This window comes from Epinephelus fuscoguttatus, linkage group LG20 (genome assembly GCF_011397635.1).
Source record: "Epinephelus fuscoguttatus linkage group LG20, E.fuscoguttatus.final_Chr_v1".
Taxonomy (NCBI): domain Eukaryota; kingdom Metazoa; phylum Chordata; class Actinopteri; order Perciformes; family Serranidae; genus Epinephelus; species Epinephelus fuscoguttatus.
In genome coordinates, this window is record NC_064771.1 from 16,583,031 (window position 1) to 16,594,462 (window position 11,432).

At 39.3% G+C, this 11,432-nt stretch overlaps 3 protein-coding genes across 4 annotated transcripts; 2 read left to right on the plus strand and 1 right to left on the minus strand.

Moving 5' to 3' along the window:
• Positions 1-1,046: 1,046 nt before the first annotated feature.
• Positions 1,047-3,399, plus strand: lg20h16orf91 (linkage group 20 C16orf91 homolog). Of its 2 annotated transcripts, none has more exons than XM_049563008.1 (2): positions 1,047-1,240; positions 2,853-3,399. In XM_049563008.1, exons 1-2 carry the CDS (start codon positions 1,149-1,151, stop codon positions 3,184-3,186), a joined length of 426 nt encoding a protein of 141 aa, XP_049418965.1. In that variant the 5' UTR covers positions 1,047-1,148; the 3' UTR covers positions 3,187-3,399. The 2 variants fall into 2 exon arrangements, with proteins under 2 accessions (XP_049418965.1, XP_049418966.1); XM_049563009.1 differs by having other exon boundaries at positions 2,856-3,399.
• Positions 3,400-3,588: 189 nt separating this feature from the next.
• Positions 3,589-5,494, minus strand: h3f3d (H3 histone, family 3D). Its single transcript, XM_049563010.1, has 4 exons — positions 5,368-5,494; positions 4,458-4,600; positions 4,162-4,315; positions 3,589-4,061 (listed from the first exon to the last, which is right to left on the minus strand). The coding sequence occupies exons 2-4, from the start codon at positions 4,583-4,585 to the stop codon at positions 3,933-3,935; spliced, it is 411 nt and encodes a 136-aa protein (XP_049418967.1). The 5' UTR covers positions 4,586-4,600; positions 5,368-5,494; the 3' UTR covers positions 3,589-3,932.
• A 2,300-nt stretch (positions 5,495-7,794) lies between these two features.
• Positions 7,795-10,229, plus strand: lg20h8orf33 (linkage group 20 C8orf33 homolog). Its single transcript, XM_049563007.1, has 5 exons — positions 7,795-8,147; positions 8,861-9,321; positions 9,405-9,495; positions 9,597-9,743; positions 9,838-10,229. The coding sequence occupies exons 1-5, from the start codon at positions 8,120-8,122 to the stop codon at positions 10,053-10,055; spliced, it is 945 nt and encodes a 314-aa protein (XP_049418964.1). The 5' UTR covers positions 7,795-8,119; the 3' UTR covers positions 10,056-10,229.
• The last annotated feature ends 1,203 nt before the right edge of the window (positions 10,230-11,432 follow it).

Genomic DNA, 11,432 nt, shown 5'->3' on the forward strand with positions numbered 1-11,432 from the left:
AATACAAGGTACCTTTATATTATATTATTACATACATACATTATACTATTATTATTGTTAAAACATAAGCTGGTACTGAGGACTGAAATTACACCAGATACTATGGAGTCTTGTGAGCTTCTTAAAAGCCAAAACGGGATGTGACAGTGAGGTTCAGAGTTAAATCTTGAGCTTCACTTTAAGGTTCATTTAGTAGCAAAAAGAAAATGGATATTTCAACACCTACATTTCTATAAAAACTGTGCAAAAACTACTAAGGGACTGTGCTTAACTTATCAGAAGGGGGAGGGTGGCTTGGGTGTGACTTTATTTGTTTGTTTGTTTTTTCACTGAGAGTCCCTGACTAGGTGACTGGTGATAATGCAGGACAAAGACCATTAAAAATAAAGAAATAAATGATAATAACAATAATAATAGTAATAGAGTAATAACCAACACAAACAGCTAATTTCTTTAGCAAAATGTAAATCCTCCATAAACATTATGTGTAGAATGACTGTTAGAATTGTGAAAATTTCACGAAAATTCTGGTTTAAAAATTGTGATTATTGGCATTTTCTAAAGAAAACATGCCTTTTGAACCCACTAACAGGATTAGGGGTTCAGAGGGTATTTGATATAAATACAACCAAACCATTTAAAGTTGTATGTTCCTTCCATGGGCAAAAAAACAAAACAAAACAAAACAAAAAAAACCATGAGTCCCTCCCCAGTGCTTAAAAATGATTTGACATGTCTCCCCTATTTTGCATCTCTCCCCCTCATAAATAACGAACAGTCCCTAATTAAGATCATGTAGGCTAATGATCAGAAGCGTTACAAAATGTCAAACGATACCATATTGTTTTCTTTCCCCACCACATATCGACTATTCTAGCAAATGAATACATATTTTAAAACTTTTGGTCCTATATCATGTCAATAATAAAACATAAAATACAAAAATAATATTTTTAAACAGAAAAAAAAATCCTGTTTAGTGGTTTCATATCACCTTTACATAAAAGTGGAACGGTCCGCGCCTGCGCCCAACTGCGGCACCGGAAGGTATTCAGTGTTGCACAACGCTGAGTTACATGACCTAACCAAGGTGCGTTTGATAAGTAAAACCCTCAGTTTCTCTGTCCTAAGATGACCAATTGTCCAAGATGTCTCCAGCAGCAGGACGAGTCTTCAGCGGTCTGACACGAGTTGCTTTCAGTCGAGGGACATTTGTTTACAACGTTTCACCGACCGTTGGGTGAGTCACTGCTCACGTTATGTTTGTGAATGTGAAACCACGCTGGCTCTGTGATCATCGTGAGGTTCAATGACAAAGGTCTAAACTGTAATAATTGTTCCAGCCACCGCTGTAACTTACAGATTTTGCCATCTAACATGAAATACAGGCTGTTTTGTAACGGCAAGTATTTCAGCATTATTGTAATAGCTGCAGCCTGTTAGCAAAAATGTTGCTTTTATAATGTTGAGACAGTTTGATGGCTGTTTGCTGTTAACCACACATACTGACCACAGTGATACAAGTAAGGTCACACAGTTTGATATTCAGTCATGGACAGTTCTGTTTGTAGAGTACTTTCACCATTCATGTCAATATTTGGTCAGCACACCACCCTTTTATGTCCTCTCCTGGTGGACAGATAACTACCACACTAGCTTAAAATACAACACAGGATACACTAAAGTCAGTTCCATACAAGCTCAGGACCTGGTGACACATTTTTGAGTTGGTCTACTGACAGTGACCCAGTGACCTCTGTGTCAGTTTTAATAAAAGATATTCAGGATACAGCATATTACATCATGGGTTTTTATATTAAAGAGTGATGGGAGCTGCCAGAGTCACATAGGGTTTGATTTATATTTCACTGTCAATGGAGCAGCTACAGGATTTGTCCCCAGATGGCACCATCACTGTCTACATCCTGGTCAACTACAGGAGACACAAATTAATTATTAATTATTCAGGTGAACAGTGTGATAAAAAATGATCAGAATTTGACCGATATCAGATGTTGAGGTCCATAGCTTTATTGATATTTTAAAGTTTATAAGTTATATTGTAGATGCATAGATATTTTTGCTAATCTGAATTTGATTATTTAAGAACTGATCAAAACATGTTCTAAGTGTGACATTTGAAAAGTGGAGACACTGTTTTTAATTTACCACATACACATCTTTGCCTTGTATGCCACAATTTGTCATCACTTACAGGCTGATTAACACACAAATACATATATATCTGCCATTAGATAGTATTGATCCATATATAGGCCTGGCCGATTTATCAGTAAACCTCTACAAATTTTTTTTTTTCTCCCAGGTTGATCCTCTACAAATTCATCTTTTGAGTCCAATTAAGTGATTTGTCACTATCATAAATTCATTAAACATTGCATGAAAAGTGTAACAAGTCTAATAATGAAGATTAAGCTTCTCTAAGTAAAAGTAACAAGAATGTTAAAGTCCTATATTTTAAACCTTACTTCAATAAAAGTTTGGAAATATTAACAGCAAAACATGTTTAAAGTTACAAAATTTAAAGTACTGGATATGAGGAAAAGCTGCCTGTGTTCATGATACATTATTACAGATAATATTGGGAATTTGGATTGTGTAGCATTTTACTGTTGAAGCAGGTAATTTTAAACTTAGCTGTCTGTACATTGTAGGATAGTTTAATCTAAAACAATGTATCCTATTTAAAACTTAACTTGGGGTTTTGCATCAATCATCTATATCTGTAAAGTCTCCAAAAATACAAATACTTAAAGCATATCATCATTGTGCTCTAACACAGCACTTCAGTAAACATGTTATAACTGATGTATTTTGTGTTTCTTTGTCAGCAGACTGAACGGTGTACGGTCCCTAGCTCTGAGCTCTCAGAGGTCAGCTAAGTCCAAAGATGGTGACGAAGAGGTGAACAATGAGCCCATCAAGTTCTCCACCAGCAAAGCCAGTCACAGAACCTGGAAAGTTGACCGCGCCATGGGGAAACAGTTTGAGCAGCCCTGGTGGAAGGTCCTCCCCATCAGCCTGATATTCAGCGGCTTCATACTGTGGTGTGCACTCAGAAGTCAGACAGACATTGACTCGCAGCTGGAGAAGCAGCTGTATGAGCATTTACCCAGTTTGCTTTTGGAAGAACAGGAGGAAGAAGTCCGAAATAAATCAAGTTAACAAATATGGGACTTGAGATGTGTATATATTTTGCTTTATATTTATTATGAAATGTGTCTGTAGTATTTCAGGCTGTGGCACCAACTCATTGCTCTGACAACACTGAAGATGTAGCGGTTAAGCCGTCCAGTGCTATGAAAACTACTTTTCTCAGCAAAAAAAAAAAAAAATGTAGAGTGTCGATCATACATTGCCTTTTGTTAATTTTCAGTTGAGTGATCAGAACGTGAGCTAAAATGCCTTGATTGTAGGTGCTTCATCATCATCTGTCTTTTGTACATTGTATTAATTGTACACCAAAGGAAAAAAATACAACCTGAAGACATGTATATGAGCAATCAAGACACCTGATTTTTTTCATTATATCTTAACCATTTCAGCCATAAATAAAGGACAAGAATATGAGGTAGCGGAAAGTTTATTTACAGCACAACAAGAAATCCTATGACATGCACACACAGGATAAAAGGTATGGATTCTAAAATAGATTTGCAATCCTGAGAAAGGCAGTGGAATATTGTTTGTATTCAGCATTTACAGGATATGAAGCTCTAGTCTACAGTAAACAGGACAGTTGGAGAAAGTCAAGAGTGAAATGAAGTACAAAAAAGGAAAACATGCCTGAAACTACAAATGTCAAATTAGGTGGTACACATGCTGGTAATAGTTTCAAGATTTACAAAACAAACCCCAATCAATCCCACCCACACCCTCCCCATTTAAAAAGATAAAATCAAATGAAACATTTATGCGCGCTCTCCTCTAATTCGCCTGGCCAGCTGAATGTCCTTAGGCATAATGGTAACCCTCTTTGCGTGGATGGCGCACAGGTTAGTGTCCTCAAACAGTCCAACCAAGTAGGCCTCACTGGCTTCCTACAAGGGGGGGGGGGGTCCAAAAGTTACACGTTTACACAAAGGATTTGGAATAGATTAACTTGCCAAGGAAGTGTGAATTGATGAAGTGTCACCTTACCTGCAGAGCACCAATAGCTGCACTCTGGAAACGCAGATCTGTCTTGAAATCTTGAGCGATTTCCCTCACAAGACGCTGGAAAGGCAGCTTCCTGATGAGCAGCTCAGTGGACTTCTGGTAACGACGGATCTCACGCAGAGCAACAGTTCCAGGCCTACAACAAATTAACATTACCCACTTAACACTGACCGAAACAATACATGTAGTATGACTGCCATCCAGTCGTGGTATAATTTGTAGCAACTGCACGCTGCACTCAGTGACACAGAAACCTGTGCACTCGTTGACATGTGTACCTGTATCTGTGGGGCTTCTTCACTCCGCCGGTGGATGGCGCGCTTTTCCTTGCAGCTTTGGTGGCCAGCTGCTTCCTAGGCGCCTTTCCTCCAGTGGATTTACGAGCGGTTTGCTTGGTACGAGCCATACTTCACCTGCGGTTCTGAAAACACAACAAAAGATGAGTCAACATGCGATTTAATTTCATTTAGTAACGTGTTATCATCAATACTGTAATCCCTATTGGATCGATTTACTGCCAGTGTACACACTGAAGCAACTTCAACATGGACACTCGGTTATGACCCACATCCTTATTAAAAAAACATTACCTGATACACTTTCAATATGAACGTTAACGTTACCAGAAACTACTCAAACGTTTTGTTAGCAGCTGAATGGTCAGGAGACTCTTCTAAATATGAAGTTATTGCATAACCACGTTTGAAACGTAAGTAGTTTCGATTAAACAAAACAAGCCCCGTCTAAATCCGTGCCACCATTAAGCTCCGGGACACACACACGTTTCTTTGCTGTCGTTAGCGAGCAAATTTAAAGCTAGCCTCGACCGTTGCAAAATGGCGCCAGCTAGCTACCACTTACGCTTAATAACATTCATATAAAGACACTGTAGTCACCTAGGTCAATTTCATATGACCATACAGGTAAAGTAAACCTTATTTGTAGGTTTATATGTTATAATATTGGTTTCTTTAAGTAGAGTCTGTATATTATATCAAATGTAGCTAACAGTTAGCCGACTGGCTATGGCGCGCGCCGTTTTGTTTTCAAGTCACCGAAGATTACCGGTGGGCCAACCGTACTGTAACGTTTCTAACGACCTAGAAATGAAAATACACCATATCGTTGATAACCATTAGTATCTAATGTAGAAAAATACAGCAAAAAGCGCTCACGCTCTCACGTTACCTTTTGTGTTTATTTTCCGGGAAAGCGGTGTCCCCTCCTTACGCGTTGGTTGACTGTTGACCGGGGGGAGAGGGAGGCGGTACTTATATTGTGAGAGGAGTGACGTTTAGTGTCCCGCCCCTGAGCCAACGTGATTGGTCCAAACTGAAATCCCTGCCGGAATATGATTAGTGGAGGAGACGAGGAGGAGCACACTGCCTCTGCATTTGAAGATGAAAAGAACAAGAAGTGCCTTCTTCTAAATAGAGGCATGTAGATGTTTTTTATTCATCTATCAACCCGAAACTGCTTCTTCTTAGTCCGCTCAGTTTGGATATATCTTTCTCATTCTTAAGATTTATCAGTTGATCTCTAAAGTATGGGTGCTCACTGACTTCAAATCCCTTTCTTTTCTCTAAATGGAAGAACAATGCTGCCCCATTGGACAACCGATATGCTTTGTAATTTGTAGATAGGAGTATCATAAGGTTACGTAATGGCTTGAGAAAAGCATTGTCAATGGCAGGTGATGACAAAAAGGGGATAAACTGTAGCCAAGATTAACACTAGATATCCTGTCTGGGATGCAGTTGTAGGCACACAGGGGCGTAGCACCACATTCTGGGACCCAAGCAGTCTCCATGGGCCCCCGTTCCTCATTTTTTGATCCATTTTTCTCACCACACCTTTAAAAAAATTTTTTTTATAAAGTCGTTTTGTTTTCGTTCGTCTTGATTCTTTCTTTCTCTTCTTTTCTGACATCCCGATCTCCCTTTTTTTGGTGGAAAAACATGACAATATATATTAGTGCTCCAGCAGCATAAGCAGTCACTACCCCCTTTTACACTGTCTGATTAAGTTAGGAATATCACTCCATTTTTTCCGCCTTGTCGATCTGTATATAAGGTACGATCACGGAATGGGGGGACAGACTGGTCTCGCCTTTAAGCCTCCACAGGAGGTAGTAACAATGCCAAAACAGTTTCTGTATAAACAGGACAGTCTACAAGATGGAATTATGGGCAGCATAGGTGCAATGTTTTGATGATGTATTGTGTGTGCGATTTACCATGGGAGATTTAAAAAGTAGCAGTTAGCGGCTAACTCAGAGAAGTAGAATAGTGGCCGTAAATGTTGGCAAATTGGGAAAACAATGAGATTCAGCAACTCCTTACTCTCTGAGCAGAAGATGAGATCAGCTGCCATATAACAGGGACAGTAAATTATTGTTATTGACACGTTAATACCATTGTTGTTATTTAGAAAGTGCTGCAGACGCATATGTTTTATGTCACACTGCAGAATGACGCTGTTGTGTCACATGTTATGCCTATCATGCCCGTTTTGATTCCACAAAGCAGTGTATAACCACACACTGGAGCCAAATGATGCTGCTGTCATTTGGTTCTGTGTAAAAAAAAACAAAAAAACAAAATAGGCAAAAAGAAAAAACTTTGTGTTGGCCCTAGAGTGCGATCTCTGTGTAAAAGGGCTACTTACTTTGCTTGAGCTGCGTTTAGTGACAGGGGTGAGAGGGATCTCAAAGAGCCTCCACTATTTTTGTACAAAATTAACTGTTTCAACTGATTCATTCAGCTAATTTTAATTTAGATAGGACACTAACTACTTAGACATAAAACATTGCAAACAAAACCAAAATTTATAATTCCCCCTTCTGATTGGGACCCTGGGTAATCAGTCCTACTCCCACTCCCCAACTAACCTGCTGGCACAACCTGTAGCACAAGAGCCAGCTGTTTTGAAAACTATATTTGGCTATAATCTGAAAAGCAAAGAAAGAGCATGACAAAAAGCCTTAAACATGATGAAGATAACAAAAAGTTATCATAGACCTGTTGTGACCCAAGGAAGTAAATCAAGTTTATTTTTTCTGGAAACTAACCAGGCATTTCACAACTCACACAGCATGAGCTGCGTTCGAGTTTCTGCATTTTCACAAATAGTTGAGAAAACCTCAAGACATTTGTGTGAAAATCCGAGTTAGTGCAGAGCACCACAAACAAATTCAACATCATGCTTCTGCTGACAATCTGTTAATATCCTTACTGCTTTCTTAGCTCAACATCTGTTTAGGCAACACCGGGACTAGTCAAGCATCAGGCAACAGACTGATGTCACAGTCTGATCCTCTGATGGCTCACAGCACCCAGCCACCAACAGCCTGGTGACACATCAGCTTGTGTCATTGTCATTCACAAGATTACTCTTTCCTGTTACTCTCCAGTCATGTTATTAGCATACAGTGATTACAGCCTTTTTATACCTGCAAAAACTGGTTCACTGTTGTCTTTATAATGCTTTCACCTGCTTTTGTTTTTAGTTAAACCACCTTTTGTTTCTCAGGCTGACTAAGAAATTAACCCACATTTTCATATTTATTTGCACGTTTACCCGAGGTTACCTTTGTCTGTATTTACTAATTTTCTTTGACTTTGCTTATTTTTCATCTTTGGAAAACCTCACATCAGTCCGTAAGGTCTCAACCACCTGGGTCACGAAGACACCATCAAGCGGAACGACAGTAGTGGAAATATTACCAGACGGACCTATTCTTATGTGACACCGGTCCGGTGGTAAGTTTCTGAACACATCACGATATCACGGAAACCAAGAAAATATAAGTAATTTAAAAACGTGGGTCTATATTAGAGCCTGTTCCGATGAACATGTCTGTAAAGCTGAAGCGTCGAGTTGACTAGTTCAGACTAACAGACGCCTCTCAGCTGAAAACCTGCAGCACTGAAGACTCAGCATGACCGAGCAGAGGCTGCTGTTTATAGGTACATTATGACTTTATTACACATCATAAGATGAATGCATTTCCTATGGGCATTGCTGTATGCATGTGTGCGATCTATTACAGGTCATGTTTGAGGAACAGAATGTGGATTCAAATCGTTTAAGTCTGCAATTTATTTTTTGTTGACCACTATGTAGTTTTTGTACACGATGTAAATTATATTTGCTGTCATTTTTTCCAAGTAACAAAATGTTAGTTAATCATCTTTATTTTTTTTTATCTACAAAATTATGTTTTTAATGCATACTTCAAATACAAGCCAGAAGAAATGTAATTATCACCTTTTTTCTCAATCCAGCAAGTGTGTCATTTTTTTGGTGTGTGTTTAATGTAAGCAGACAAAAGAGATTATACAAAGTAAGACAGAGACATACAGTAAAAATGAAGATGAAGTAACTACCTGAGGACACTGAAGAAAAACAAACAAACAAAAATACTACTCATGTTCAAACTAGCGGGTATGCAGAAAATGAGGTGAAGACAACTCCTGCAACTTGAAGTGTTTTTCTCGGGAACAAATAGCGGGAATGTGTGTTGATTCAGGAAATGAATTGATTCATGGTACGCCTTTTAAATGACTTGCAATTCTTTCTTGATTTTTGTGGAATCTAAAGTCATCAAATTTGTGACTCGATTCAGACTTGAATCCAGACTTGTGATCCTAATGTTTGTGTGTGTGTGTTCATTCAACAGATATTGAACCAAAGTCAAACGGCTCCGCTCCTGCCAACACCAGAGCTGAGAATCCCCTCTGGACTCGCAGTGACAACACCTTCAGATTTAACTTCCTCTCCGACAACTCACCAGCACTTCAAGAGAAAACATCCCCATCAGACGGCACTGAAGCAACAGCGAGCAAAATATCCTTTACAGGACAGGGCTCTGCTTTTGCCTTCAACTTTCAAATTCCTCCTGTGGAAGACATGGACACGACAGAGACTCCAAACACTTCTTCTTCTTCAAGCGTCCAACAATGTGTCCAAGAGGAGAAGCCTTCCCCGCTGCAGGAGGCTAACTCTTCATCTGAGCCGACAGAGCAATCACAAGCAAAGAAGAAGAAGAAGAAGAAATCTGCAAAGAAAAACCCCTCAGATAGCGCAGAGACTGCGGCAGGTTCAGCTGAGGGGAGTCAAGGAGGCGAGGACACAGAGCTGGTCAGTGTGAAATTACTTCCTGTAAAGAAATCACGGTGGGTTCCAGTTGAGTTGATGTCTCAATGTGACTGTGTGTGTTTCAGAGTGCAGAGGAGCAGCTGAACAGACAGCTGGACTGGTGCATCGAGCAGCTGGAATCGGGGATGAGGTCCCAGAAGAATACACCGAAACAGAGTATGACTTTTACCTTCAACATCACCTAACCTGTTCAAATAAAGTGTACTCTGTAGCGTTTCCAGATACAGCACACATATTGATATACTTTCTCCCCACAGAGGAGGAAGCCTCTCGTGCCCTGAAGACTCTACGAAGCTCCAAAGCTCCTCTGGCCAAGAAGAGGCAGGTGATGAGAGCCATGACTGGAGACTACAGGAAAAAAATGGAGGATGAGAAGAGCAAGCAGTACAAACTCATTCAGAGCGGTGAGAGTGATCTGAACAGTAAAAACGACTCATTAAAGAACTTTTAAGTTTAATCAACGTCCCGTAAATTGACAGATTTCTTTGATCCTAACAGAAATCGCATCGGCTCAGGTCAAAGTCGTGTCAGATTCTCCAAAGAAGTCTGTTTTCCACCGGAGAGCTGACGTCAAAAGCCATACCCCAGCCGCTAAGGAGAACCTGCAACAAACCAGAGCCCAGGGTACTGACTTGAAAGGACAGACGCAGGAACAGACGTCAGCCTTTGTCTTTGCTCCATCAAAGGAGGAGTTTCGCTTCAATTTCCTACCCTGAACACACAATTCACTGCACATTATTTTGGACTGGGCCTGTGGACTGTGACTGTGAGCTGCACTGGAGATAATGGGAGATAAACAGTCACAAAAGTTGCAGTCACATACATAAAATCTTAAAATGCTGACAGCTTATGCCATATATCTAAATAAAGATTTTGTATTTTTGTCTGGATGGTATTTGTTTTTTGAACGTGTGTATGTATGTGTCATATTATGAGAAAGTTTTCATCATCAGCAGCTACTACAGTTAATCTACAGGTGTGTGACTTCATCACAGCCTTACCATATGTTAGTGGTTCCCAATTTTGGCTTATGACCCCACAAAATTAAAGTATGTCTACTTGTGATCTGGTTTTTTTTTTAGGTTTTAGTGTGGACAGGAGTTGTGAGCTGTGGGAAGTGGGATTTTTCGTTCTTAGATTGTTTCATCTGAATGATTTTTAGAGGCACGAGGAGGTTAACTTCCAAAATTTAAAGTTTTTCAAAAATTTAATTTGAGAAAATATATAAAAAGTAAACAGTAAACAGATTTATCTGCTGACCCCTCAGATTTTTGGAATCCGTTGAGCAGTCCTAAACCCCAGGAGTGCCTAAGACAAAAACAATAAGGTTATTTAGCACTCACAAACTCAAATATCTTTCTACAGGTCAGTTCAATGAGTTTATGATAACACTGGTCAGTCATTATTCTATACACAGTGCTGGGAGAGGCTCTTAGAAAGCTTTGCAAGTGACTAGTTAATACTGGAAGAAGCTGAACTACTGCAAACCTAACCTAGTGATAAATCTAGTTTAATTAACTAACGCTACTAAGAAAAAGTAGTTCAAACTACTCTGTAAAAATATGATGACAAAAAACAAAATGTCATACCTGCAAAAAATGCCACTCATTTGAGTTTATTGCAAAAAGTTCCCACTTTATCACAGGTCATACATAACTAAAATAAAATGAAATTATATAAAATACTCCATTATTCATGGGAGAGTGTAAGAAATGTCAGCTTTAGTATTGTTAACAATGTCCATCAGTCAGACACCTGCCATCAGACACTAGAGTCCAGATGAGGGTATTACACCAAGCAGCAGTACTCAGTTATCCAGATAACTTCCAAAGCATCCAATAATCTCCAATAGTCTTTTAACATTTTTAATAAATAGTGATAACTAATAATTTTGATGACTAATTGTCACATGATGGCTGCCTGACGTGAGAGCATTGTCTGGACATGTCCTCACAGCGGCCAGGATGAGAAAGTGGGCGGGGCCAATCAAAGGAAGTTCAATTACAGTAGGGAAGCCATATTACCATGGAAATGATTCATGTCCTGTTATTGCCCAACATTGTTTGTAGTTGCAGCAATTAACTACACAAAAA